General features: G+C 37.4%; 1 protein-coding gene across 1 annotated transcript in view; it reads right to left on the bottom strand.

The window, feature by feature from the left end:
* The window catches only part of LOC143226502 (uncharacterized), a 34384-nt gene extending 21107 nt beyond the window's left edge, over positions 1-13277 (bottom strand). The window contains exons 1-2 of the mRNA XM_076457529.1: positions 13059-13277; positions 243-2266 (exon numbers count right to left, since the gene is read on the bottom strand). Coding sequence (XP_076313644.1) covers positions 243-2266; positions 13059-13137 — 2103 coding nt within the window. The 5' untranslated portion in view covers positions 13138-13277. The remainder of the gene's footprint in view (positions 1-242; positions 2267-13058) is intronic.
* Between the last annotated feature and the right edge of the window lie 880 nt (positions 13278-14157).

Here is a 14157-nt window from a genome sequence, read left to right on the forward strand (position 1 = left end):
CCTAATGAAACGTTAGGAATAAAATAAACAAAAGTTTTATCATGTATAACCGATAAAAACAAGTGTGAAAAGTAAAGTCATCTGTTTCTTCGTGAGTGTTAAGACAGGAGTAAAAACAATCATACTTAGGTAAAATACTAATATACTGACATTGTTAGGCTGTAATAAACTTAAAGAATTTACAACATTGAGTTCTTATATAACCAAACTAGTATCATAAAAATAACCAACTGTTTACTCACTGGATCCCAGTTCGTTGTAAAATTTCTGGAATGTCTTGTGTCTTCAACGATTTCTGGCACTAGATAAATAATTTCAGAAGATAATACAGTAGCGTCTTTTGAGTCTAGTATGACGTTTCTCTTATCATTCCCTATCTCTACTTGTTTCAGTCTAGCTTCAACAATCTCTTTATTGAGAACGAAATGCCCGTTTTTGTCATCTTTTGCCTGGAAGACAGGTCTTTCTAACTTTTCATGAAATTTATTTTCCACATTTTCTGTTCTACAAGATGTGCTTTCGTTGTCGTGAAACTCTAATGAGTGAGGATCGCCTATATTAAGTCTGTACACGAGATTTTCAGAGACAGATGGAGAGGCAACGTTAGAGTCTGGTAGTAAGGACCCTTTAATACTGTCTATATCCGCAGTGCTGGAATCTAATAATGAAAACCCTTGAGCAATGTCTGTATGTACAGTGCTCGAGTTTAATAGCAAGTACCCTCGAGTATTGTCTGTATCAACAGTGTTGGATTCTGGTAGTAAGGACCCGTGATTACTGTCTGTATCCACAGGGTTGGATCCTGGTAGCAAAGACCTGTGATTACTGTCTGTATCCACAGTGTTAAATTCTGGTAGCAAGGACCCATAAGCACTGTCTTTATACAAAGTGTTATAATTTAGTAGCAAGGACCTTTGAGCACTGCTTGTATCCCCAGGGTTGGATTCTGGTAACAAGTACCCATGAGCACTGTCTGTATTTACAGTGTTGGATTCTTGTAGCAAGGAACCTTGAACACTATCTGTATCCACAGGGTTGAATTTTGGTAACAAGGACCTTTGAACGCTATTTGTATCCATAGTGTTGGATTCTGGTAGCAAGCAGCCATGAGCACTGTCTGTATTCACAGTGTTTGGTTCTTGTAGCAAGGACCCTTGAACACTATCTGTATCCACAGGGTTGGATTCTGGTAACAAGTAGTCTTGAGCACTATCTTTATTCACAGTGTTGAATTCTTGTAGCAAAGACTCATGATTACTGTCTGTATCCACAGTGTTAAATTCTGGTAGCAAGGACCCATAAGCACTGTCTTTATACAAAGTGTTATAATTTAGTAGCAAGGACCTTTGAGCACTGCTTGTATCCCCAGGGTTGGATTCTGGTAACAAGTACCCATGAGCACTGTCTGTATTTACAGTGTTGGATTCTTGTAGCAAGGAACCTTGAACACTATCTGTATCCACAGGGTTGGATTCTGGTAACAAGTACCCATGAGCACTGTCTGTATTTACAGTGTTGGATTCTTGTAGCAAGGAACCTTGAACACTATCTGTATCCACAGGGTTGAAGTTTGGTAACAAGGACCTTTGAACGCTATTTGTATCCATGGTGTTGGATTTTGGTAACAAGTAGCCATGAGCACTGTCTGTATTCACAGTGTTGTATTCTTGTTGCAAGGACCCTTGAACACTATCTGTATCCACAGGGTTGGATTCTGGTAACAAGTAGTCTTGAGCACTATCTTTATTCACAGTGTTGAATTCTTGTAGCAAGGACTCATGATTACTGTCTGTATCCACAGGGTTGAATTCTGGTAGCAACGACCCATAAGCACTATCTTTATATAAAGTGTTAGAATTTAGTAGCAAGGACCTTTGAGCACTGTTTGTATTCACAGGGTTGGATTCTGGTAACAAGTAGCCATGAGCACTGTCTGTATTCACAGTGTTGGATTCTTGTAGCGAGGACCCTTGAACGCTATCTGTATCCATAGTGTTGGATTCTGGTTGCAAGGATCCATGAGCACTATCTTTATACAAAGTGGTAGAAATTAGTAGCAAGGACCCTTGAGTATTGTCTTTATCTACATTATTGGATTCTGGTATCAAAGACCCATGAACACTAGCTGTATCCATAGTGCTTTCAGTATCCTTGTCAGAACTCACTGCACTTTCACTTGATACACTTCTGTGATAATTATTCGGCACTCCAGAGTCAGTTTCTTCATAATTTTTCTCCTGAATCTTGGTTTGGTCAAAATTACGCCCTGTAGAAATAGAATACACAATAATGAGAAACATTTCTGATTATTTTACTGTTTTTTTTCATTGCAGGTAGAATGAAAGAAACATGTTACATGTGACGATTAACAGCAACAAAATTATTTATGAAATAGTTTGCTTTGAATTTCGCGCAAAGCTATACAAGGGCTATCTGCGCTAGTCATCTCTAATTTAACAGTATAAGGCTAGAGGGAGGGCAGCTAGTCGTCACCACCCACCGCTCACTCTTGGGCTACTCTTTTACCAATGAATAGTGGGATTGACCGTCACATTATAACTCCCCCACGGCTGTTTGGCGTGACGGGGATTCAAACTCCTGACTCCCGGATTACAAGTGGAGTTCCTCAACCACCTGGCCATGCCGGGCTTGAAATGAAAAGAAAAGGAGAACAGAAATAATACACTAGTGAGAAGGAGCAATGAGTTACTGAGTGAAAGTAAGTAAAGTGAGCTTAAAAAGAAAGAAGATAAAACAAATGATAAGGAATATGATAAATTATTCTGGAGAAATCGAGTAAGTAAACTAAACAGTCGGACGCACGATTAGCAAGTATAATGGGTGATTAGGAAGGTTTACTACACTTTACAACCACGTTTTGACCCTTCCAAATAGCAACGAATCTGCCTGGAAATGAAAATCTCTCTCACGACTCGCAGTCTCTTTGTAGCTGACTACATCTATATCACATTCTCAACTTTGTTAATGTAACTCACCAGTTCCTTAGGCACCCACGATCGAATGTGGTACAAATTGTGGCTTTAGATGTCTGCTAAACTATAACCATTTCTTTAACTCATACACGAAAATGTTAAATAAAAGGTTTTAGGAACTTTAAAAATACACCTAGAGAGTTAAGCAGCCTTTAAACTTGCATTTTCAAGACTGCTGGTAGGGTATTAAAATATTAACTAAAATAAAGTACAGAAGAACGTTTTGACCTTCAGGTTAACTTGAAGATGACTTATGAAGGTCGAAACGTTGTTCTGTACTTTATTTTAATTAAAGTTTTAATACCCATACCAGCCCTCTCGAGAATACATTTTTACTTCATGTGGGTTTTTCGTCATCACGCAGCCTTGAGACATAGGCCTAGAAAACAAATTTACAAACATCCTGACCTATAAATATCAACAGTCTTTAAGCTTCACCATGTGAAACAAACTTGGCCAATATTCGTACCTATAGAGATATCAGTAATTTTCAAGCCTCGTGAAAACAACAACACTATCTGTATCCACAGGGTTGGATTCTGGTAACAAGTAGTCTTGAGCACTGTCTTTATTCACAGTCTTGAATTCTTGTAGCAAGGACTCATGAACACTATCTGTATCCACAGGGTTGGATTCTGGTAACAAGTAGCCAACAGGCTTGAGTTACAAACATTAATTGACAATTATACGAGGGCTGTTAAAAAAAATACGCGGACTGACGTCATAAAACAAAATTTACTTTATTTAGAAGTTACAGGTCTGAGACCCCTTCAAAGTACTCTCCTCCCTAACGCACACACTTATCCCAACGGTGTTTCCACTTGTTGAAATAGTCCTGGTACGCTTCTTTTGTAATGTCCTCCAGCTCCTTCGTCGCATTTGCCTTAATCTCGGGAATCGTCTCAAATCTTCTTCCTTTCAAGGGTCTTTTGAGTTTGGGGAACAAGAAAAAATCGTAAGGAGCAAGGTCAGGTGAGTATGGGGGGTGGGGAAGAACAGTGATCGAGTGTTTGGCCAAAAACTCACGAGTTCTGAGGGCTGAATTTCGCAGCAACGCGGTGCATCTTCAATGTTTCGGTCAAAACCTCGTAACAAGATCCAACTGATATCCCACACTCTTCAGCAAGCTCCCTGACAGTCAGACGTCGATTTGCCCGCACCAGGGTGTTGATTTTGTCGACGTGTGGGTCGTCAGTTGACGTGGAAGGACGTCTAGGACGCTCATCATCTTCAATGGACTGTCGACCATTCTTAAAATGTTCATGCTACTTTAAACATGCCGTACGCTTCATAGCAACATCACCGTAAGCCATGTTAAGCATAGCAAAAGTTTCAGTCGCAGACTTTCCAAGTTTAACACAAAATTTCACAGCAAGTCGTTGCTCCTTCAGGTCATTCATTCTGAAATCCGCCAAACGAAAAAATCGCACTTCACTTAAAACCGCGTAGCTAATACACAAATGAAGATATCTGCAATCGGGAAATGGCGTCGTAATCAGCTGATCTGTGCGAACCTAGCGACACCAAGCGGATTTCCCTGGAACCAACTGGAGCCGCGCAATTCAAACAGTCCGCGTATTTTTTGAACAGCCCTCGTACATATCTATAGATATTAATAATTTTAAAGTTCACCCTGAGAAATAGCAAACAGTCATGTTTATGTTGCAGTCAAATACTGGAAAATGTTTTTTGCACTAGGATACGTTTCGGAATAGCGCCCATTAACATCATAATTCAAGTTACTTTCCGTTGCTTAGTTTCGAAAATACGTCTTTCGAAAGGAAGACTCGTAAACGTTGTTTCAAGTGTTTCGTAAGAAGGTGATTAAGCAGTTCTATGTTCAACATATACCATAATCTTGGCCCTATTAAGCAACGTATCGAGTATAATAACATAAAAATGATTATCATTTTGAAATATGTCAAACATATTATAAATAAATAAAGATAGGAAGGCTATATCTCCATTTTTCTTTCAAAGGATTTCCAAAGGTGTGCAAGGAAAAGAAATCTCGACCGACAAATATGATAAAATTGAGAAATGTGAAGTAGTAGTTGGTAATCATGAGAAGGTGCTATACACTAGAGTAAGATACGCATGGAACATCTGCCACTGCATAATCAACTATACATTGTGAGGTTTCATATAAATGATAGTAATTAACGAAGAGAAATCAAATGATGTGAGGCTAGGTGGGTTAAGGTATTCGACTCGTAATCCGAGGGTCGCGGTTCGAATCCCCGTCGCACCAAACATGCTCGTTCTTTCAGCCGAGGGTGCGTTATAATGTGACGGTCAATCCCACTATTCGTTGGTAAAAGAGTAGCCCAAGATTTGGCGGTGGATGGTGATCACTAGGTGCCTTTCCTCTTGTCTTACACTACAAAACTACGGACGGCTAGCGCAGAAAGCCTTCGGGTAGCTTTGCGCAAAATTCAAAAACAAACAAACAATCAAATGATGTGTTTGAAACTCACCAATATTTGTCGAATTCAGTAAAGTTTGAGTTGCATCTTCGGACGCATAGCCAACAAATTATTTATCTGAGTGTGGTGTATCTGAATGTCAGGAAGAACTAATTTAATAAAGCAAGGGCTATTGTAGTCATCATTGTACTCTAACGATAAACGCTGCTGCAACCATACAATTATTCTTATGATACGGATTTCGTTTGTAAATTACTTTGTTTAGTTGTTTTGTTTGTTTTTCGAAATTTGCGCAAAGCTATACGAGGACTGTCTGCGCTAACTGTTCATAATTTTGCAGTGTAAGACTAGAGGGAAGGTTGCTAATTATCACCAGCCGCCGCCAGCGCTTGGGCTATTCTTTTACCAACGAATAGTGGGATTGGTCGTCATATTATAACGCCCCATGGCTGAGAGAGCAAGCATGTTTGGTGCGACGGTGCTTTGAACCCACGATCCTCGGATTACGAGTCAAGCACCCTAACCACTTGGCCATACCAGGTCATTGTAAATTAGTGGTGTACAGGACGATGGAAGACTGCCTTACTACAAATGATTTTTTTTTTCAAGTACATGTTTAGCAAAGAAAAACTGTTATTTTATTAAACAACGACGTTCCAAGCAACCCTTCTTCATCTGGTTTGATATGAATGTGAATTTTAGCCCAGAGGGAAATCTTTAGATTAAAATATATTCGTCTTCTTCGTTCTTTCTTACGTATCACAGAAAAATATACATCTAAAATATTGTTGCCAATGAACAATAGGTGACGCATCATGTCTGATTTTATTTGTATATCTGCATCTCCAAACTTAAGCAAATTTATTATATAAATATTGCATAATTATTATTATTATGCAAAGATTGCAAAATTCATTCAGATTTAAGTGATAATTTGAGACAAAAATTATACAAATGCTTAGAAATTTATATAAATAACATGAAGCCCAAAGAAAGTAACACAAATTATTACACCTACTTTATCAATGATGTATTATATATATTGTACCAAATATAAAGACAATAAATGTATCTGAGCTCCTTCCCCCTAAGACCCGCCTAGTATAGCGGTAAGCGTACGGATTTACGACGCCAAAATCAAAGGTTCGATTCCCCTCGGTGGACCCAGCAGATAGTGGTTTTGTTTTAAGAAAAACACGCACATTTCTCTGCAAAGTCTTATAATTATTAGAGGTTTGATATGTGAGAAGTAGCCTTACCAGAACCCTTCGTTGTTTATTTCAGTGCAAGTCATGCATATCACCAGTTTAAGGTATTTCACTACTATCCTTATTCTGCAATCAGAACAAACTCGTTTGGTCAAAATGCTAACATTTTCTTCATTAGAACACTGACTCTCAAGACCACCCTGCCATTAAGACCAAATTTCATTCTCGCAAAGCTACACGAGGGCTATCTGCTAATTTAGCAGTGTAAGACTAGAGGGAAGGCAACTAGTCATCACCACACACCGCCAACTCTTGGGCTACTCTTTTACCAACGAATAGTGGGACTGACCATCACATTATAATGCCCCCACGACTGAAAGCGCGAGCGTGTTTGGTGTGACCTAGATTCGAACCCACGATTCTTGGATTACGAGTAGAGTGCCTTAACCACCTGGCCATTCCTGGCCATCATAATGACATTGACAGCTAAAGAATTTTGGATTGGAAGGGGCCGTCTGCTAAAATTTAATCTCATATGTAATTCTGAGAATGAGTCTATTGACACTATTAGATACATGTTTGAAAATTTTCTCGTAAAAGCCATAACGTCACTGATAAGAAGTGCACCCATATTTCCTCTCTCATCCGTTTAACAAAGTGGGATATTTAATAAACTTCTACCTTGACACCCAGTGATAACATCAAAAGTGAATGTATGCAGAACTTGTATCTGTAGACAGCGTATGTTTTGGAGGTATCTCTGTATAGCTTAACTGTCCAGCAAACGATATTAGAATGTCACTCCAATAAGTATTTAATATTGTCAATATTTTAAATCAAAAGCTGTCAAACTGTTATGCTGACTTGTATCGACAAATGCTTTCCAAAATAAGAAAAACCACAAAAAATCTAGATGTATAGATCCACGCCAGTTCGATGTTGCCACACGGCCCACGGCGGTGTTGCCCAATGTAACTTAATATATTATCGTTCTTACTTGTGAAATGTGACACCCTTTGCCTTCGCTTCTTAGTTACAGTATATTTGACAGTAATAGTATACCACTATTTTCTCTTCGTTCTTTCGGGTCGTGACTAAGACAAACCGCCGTTGCTCTCAGCCATTTTACATTGACTGCCAATTCTAACTTCAACACATAGCAATGGCAGCCGTATGTGAACATGTCTCTTAATGATAAAGATCAGTGACTAGGTAGTCTAGTGTTATTTAAATCTATGGCCATTACTATATTGATGAAACCTTTTTATCTCGCGTTAAACCGAAAATTTAATACAGAAAATACATCATCATTTATGTCTTTGTAGAAGTCTTTAATGATTAAAATATGTAGTAAGACGTGTATAAAAATGTTCAAACAAATAAAATAAACTAACCCAACTTCACTTTTTCTGATCATTAATCAAATAAACCCTTATGAAGGTGGACGTGTCTAAGGAGCACATTAGGTATATAATGCTTTATGTGTTTAAAAAAGGCAATAGTGCAGCAGAAACTACCTGAAACATTCAAGGTATTTATGGTGTGGAGTCTCTCAATAAAAGAAAATGTTGAAGGTGGTTTCAGAAGTTCAAATCAGGTGACTACAGCTTAAGTGATGTGCCACGTTCAGGTCATCCTGTTGAGCTTAATGATGACTTGCTGCTGGCTGCACTTGACGAAGATTGTGCTTTAACAGTTGAAGAACTAGCACAGAAGCTTAATTCAACCCATTCAACAGTTCACCGTCATCTGCAACAGCTTTGAAAGGTGTCAAAACTTAGAAAATGTGTCCCCCATGATTTGACAGAAACCAACTTTAGAAAAAGAGTAGACATTTGCACTTCCCTGCACTCTCGTGAACGTAACTCACCTTGTTTGGGCAGATTAGTGACTGGAGATGAAAAATGGATATTTTATAAATATGTTAAATGCTGCAGACAATGGCTCAGTGCAAGTAAACCGGCTAAAGCACAGCCCAAAATTTACCTCCATCCTAGGAAAGTCTTGTTAAGCGTTTGGTGGGATATTGTTGGTGTGATCCACTTTGAGTTGCTGCCACTCAATGTAATGATTACATCAGACTTCTATTGTCAACAGTTAGAGCGGTTGAATGTTGCACTGAAAGATAAGAAGCCTGCTTTGGTCAATAGTAAAGGTGTTGTGTTACACCAGGATAATGCACGGCCCCATATAACAAGGATCACATCTACAAAGATTGAAGAGCTAGACTGGTTAAAACTTCCATCATTCTCCTCATTATCCAGAATTTGCCCCATCTGATTATCAGCTCTTCTGAAGTTTGCAGAACTGTCTTGATGGAAAAGAGCTTGAAACACATGAAGATGTCAAAACTACCCTCTTTACATTCATTTCCTCCAAACCCCAAAAATTTTATAGAAGTGGCATTCAGAAGCTTGTGAATCGTTGGTAGGAAGTAATTAATAATAATGGAACATACATTATTGATTAAATAACATTAAAAGCGTTTGAAATCCTTAATCTTTTTTTGAACCTAAAATCGGGCATTACTTACGAAATGACCTAGTACGTATGCATATCTTACAAATTAAGGTATACGAGTCATTCGGGAGAAAAAATGTGTTCAGACCATTTGAAAAGTTAATATTTAGATTTAACTTATTACAACGATCTAGGCTTACCGTCACGAAGATTCAGGTGTTCGAGAAACGTATCCGCTAATCACCTTGATATCTCTTTATCTTTTGTGCAGTGACACAATATATAACGCACTGCAATGTACAAGTGAAGTAGACCTTGAGGTTTTAAGTGTAATATTGTGTGCATAAAGTTGTTGTGTTATCGGGATGCTTTCACGCAAAACAGATGTTGTGTTGAAATGGTTTTGCATGCTCGGTGGCAGTAGTGTTTTAGTTGTGTGTAATTTGGAACATGGTAGCTTTTAACTTATTTTCACATTTGAAATATACAATAGCAGAATTAGTAAAGATGCTGGAGAAACATGGGTCACGAATTAGAAAGGTGAAGTTATTTTGTATAAGTCTGGAAGTGTGTTTCTGTTGAAAGAATGGGGAAATAATAGAATTCATATTATGTTCTTTTAGGCTTTGTGGAAGATCTTAGGACCTTTATTATTAACAGGATAACATCTTCTTGATGAAACCTGTAAACTTGCCAGGCTTGAATTTCAAATCAGGGTCATTAATGTTTAAGCGTCTAAACCTAAGGAACCAATACTTGGGGATGTAATTTTAAATTTATAGGAGAATGAAGGATTTGAAACTGTGGCACATGGGGCCGTCAGTAGGTTTGTAGTTTACGAGTGCTTTACCAGAAATGTTTATGTCCGTGTTCAGAAATATAATATTGGTTATAAATATTATAAGTTTATTTGAAAACTGGATGGAAGTATTGTCCGTAAGAAATAAATTATTTCAAAGTTCTTTGTAAGGGTCACTGTATCTAAAATACCATTAATACATCATAAAAGTCAATTAGAATACTAATAAACTTATCGTATATTTTCTAAGACATAGCTAGCGAACAGGTTAGCAAATGAAGTGTACATTTCAATTCTTCCTGTATATTTATGTACCTTCAAAACGAACGTTGTTCGCTCCTCTACATAAAAAGTTTCTCAACCCAAACCAGCCCTTTTTATATATATATTCTTCACAATATTGTTGAAACGGTACCACATAATTTTAGTTAATATTGCCTGTTGGTGTTAAGCGTACACTGTTCGTCATGAGATGTATCTTTATACGAGTACAGATTTCTTCCGAACCGTACAATCGTTATTCATACTTGTTTCAAACCTGATAAAGAGTTAACAGAAATACACATTGCTATAACCTGAGCGCTTTTGTAAGTAAGTTAGTTAGTTTTGAATGTCGCGCAAAGATAAACGAGAACTACCTGCGTTAGCCGTCCATAATTTAGCTGTGAAAGACCAGAGGGAAGACAATTAGTCATCACCACCCACCACCAAATCTTGGGCTACTCTTTAACCAACGAATAGTAGGATTGTATCTCAAAAGGTCGAGACGTTGTTCTCTCCTTATCAATAAAAGTGTTAATACCCATACCAGCCGTTCAGATATACATTTTTATTTCAAGCGGGTTTCTTGTCATCAAGAATAGTAGGAATGACCGGCACGTTATAATGCCTCCACGACTCAAAGGGCGAACATGTTTGGTGGGACGGGAATTCGAACCCACGACCCTCAAATTGCGAGTCAAGCGCACTAACCACCTGGCCATGCCGGGCCTGCGCTTTTGTAAGGTTGACCTTTCTTAATCAGGAGCAAATAGACGAAGAATAGTTGTCTGAAACATCGTTATTAACTATAAAGGTTTAAGTATCTTATTTTAAAAATGATTTTTAATATATAAATAAGCAAAATTACTTAATAGCCACAACCAATATAAAATCACAGTGGGACGGATTGTATCAGAACTACATTTTAAAATTGTTTGGACGATCATTAAGCCTGGAAAGTATAATTTACCACACGGGGATATTTATTGTACCTAATAACATTTGTAATATACGTTATAGTAACCCAAGTGCATTAGCTTGCATTTACTATAATAAATGAATACTGGCCAAATATGTTTCACTTACCGATTGATTTAAATTATTTAGTAACAATCCAACATTCTCAGTACTTGTAGAAATATGCAAGGGTCTAATATCATCAGCAAACTTTACCAATTTAATGTTTATGACCCTATCGATATCATCACCCCAAAATCGAAAATATTAGGCTTTGGCTAACTTTTACTTAGCCAATGATCTATGTGGCATTTAATTAAAAGTAATTTAAAAATCAAGAAGTCGAGTTTACACTCTTTATTCATAAGTGAATATATGTTGGATTTATTTTGTAATACTATCTTTTACTAAACTATTTTGCAGAGTTTCTTTATTAAATAGTTTAGTTTATTTCTTACAGAAGTAAGAATAACGAGGGTACAATATCCAGAACAACTGTTACTACACACCAAAAAATAGAACTTTTCTTGTTTGTTTTTGAATTTAGTGCAAAACTACTCGAGAGCTATCTGCGCTAGCCGTCCCTAATTTTGCAGTGTAAGACTAGAGGGAAGGTAGCTAGTCATCACCACCCACCGCCAACTCTTGGGCTACTCTTTTACCAACGAATAGTGGGATTGACCGTCACATTATAACACACCTACGGCTGAAAGGGCGAGCATGTTTGGTGCGACCGGGATTCGAACCCGCGACCCTCAAATTACGAATCGAACGCCTTAACTCACCTGGCCATGCCGGGCCGAACTTTTTTTAATATACTAGTGCACCGTCTATTAACTGACAAAAATAAAACAGAGAAGTTTGGATGTTACATCTTTGAGTTTTACTGAAATTCTAGGAAGTCCTTGTTTGGTCCTGGTGCTCTATCTGTTTTTAATCTTTTAGTCTTTTCCTAACCAACAAGGACTTGTTTGTTTGTTATATCTCACACAAAGCTATTCGAGGGTTACCTACGATATCCTTCCATATTTTAGAAGTGATAGTCCAGAGGGAAGGCAGCTAGTGAACACCACTCACTGTCAACTCTTCATCTACTCTGACCAAATAATTGTATTGATTGTCATATTTTGGCCTTCTTTAGGGTGAAAGGGCGAGTATGTGCGACGACTGGGGTTTAATCCGCGACACGCAAATTGCGAGTCAGGCGTCCTAACCACCAAGCCATGCCAGATCTGTCACCAAGTTATTAATATATACATGATTCATGTAGACTATTTATGTTCCACTGCCAATTTTTGTCCAATTTCTTTTACAATCAGTCAGGTAGGAAATCCTAACTCAGCACAATTATCGCTATTCATTAACTTGTTGTGGTTAATATTCTTACCTCTAGAACAATCATTCTGGAAAGGTCATATATGTGATAAGTCTGCATGTACGTGTGTAAGAGGAAAGCTTATATTTAAATGTGTTAGGGGAAGTTTGCGTCTAAATGCATAAGAGAAAGTCTGTAACCAAAAGTTTAAGGAAAAGTCTACACGTAGGTACATAACGGGAAATTATGTGTCAAGAAACACATGGGAAAGATTTTGTCTAGATGCAGTATGGAGAATCTTTGTGTGCAGATAAACCAGGAAAACGTTTACATCTAGTATTTGCTTAACAGGTATCTGTAACAATATATTTACCAGAACCTGGATGGTTTACTGTACCAACTTTTTAATTTTTATTAGAAATGTAGTGTTTTGATAATATGCGTAAGTAGCAATATAATTATGAGAACCTGTATAACTGCTCCGTGACAGCAGTTTTATCTTCTAATAAAAATTTAGTGTTTCTGTAATACATGAATGTAGCAAAATAATTAATCCGTGACAACGTTTATCTTTTAATAGAAATATAGCGTTTCAGTAATACGTTTACATAAAATAATTACCAGAACCTGGATACTTACATCGTAACAACTTTGTATCTTCTAATAGAACATCCAGTGTGTCTGCAACAAGGGCCAAGGTATTTATAGTCTCATCCATTGTTCAGTAGTTTAACTACAAAGGAAAACACTATTCTAGACAACTTGCATTTGACCTTTGATATGGAAATGGTTATCTAATCTTTGGATACAGAAGCAGCGTTATAGACGGAATTACGTATACAAGAACTCTCGTGCTTCTTGTAGTCCTAATGTGAAACCTTCCCAGTACCAAACCTCTACGATTATTACCCTTATCAACGTGTTTCTCTCAAGTTTAAAGTCCACTCAGATTGAAAAAACGTCTACATATACAATTTGCTCTGGGCCTACATAACATGCAAGTCATGCTGTTTTGGTGGAACAAGTATGGTCGTATACATCATCATCGGTGACGTCAATTGTACGAACTGATATTAACAGAAGTACCCAACTGTCTACGTTGCTACAGTAACCAACAGTTTATATTGTTAAGCTCAGTTGTATAATATAGACGGTTAAATGTCTCAACAGCAAGTTGTTCTTGAGATGAACTCGCAACTGGTTTTATAGATTTAGTCTTTAACTAATAATGACAGTGTTTATATGGCCTTCAGGGATTTTATTTTTTAATATATGTTTTTCATTTTGCAATTTTAATATCGTGTAGCAGGAGCAGACGTTTTTGCATTTTTGGAGCAACACTTTTATAAACAAACTGTAGCTTCTATTAATTAAAAATATGTTGAGATCTATCTGAACCACCTAATCAAAAATCATTCTCGTAATTATTGGTTAAATATTTCAATAAAACGTGGCAACTGCAGGACAAGTTCGCCACCAGGATTTATATAGATATTTGTAAATATACGTCTGAGTCAACAGGTTTAAACTCACTATTAAGATTCATATAATTAAACGTCTTAACAATATATATTACTGGTATCTTGTTAAGTCCAGCATCACACAACGAATGTTTTCTACTATACCTACCATAGGTATTGAAACTCGGTTTTTAGAGTTATATGGCTTCAGAGATACCTCTGAGCCACTAGGAGGCAATATGTTTGATCCCTGAAGACAGAATAACTTGTGGGATTTA

Source organism: Tachypleus tridentatus, chromosome 9, assembly GCF_004210375.1.
Source record: "Tachypleus tridentatus isolate NWPU-2018 chromosome 9, ASM421037v1, whole genome shotgun sequence".
Taxonomy (NCBI): domain Eukaryota; kingdom Metazoa; phylum Arthropoda; class Merostomata; order Xiphosura; family Limulidae; genus Tachypleus; species Tachypleus tridentatus.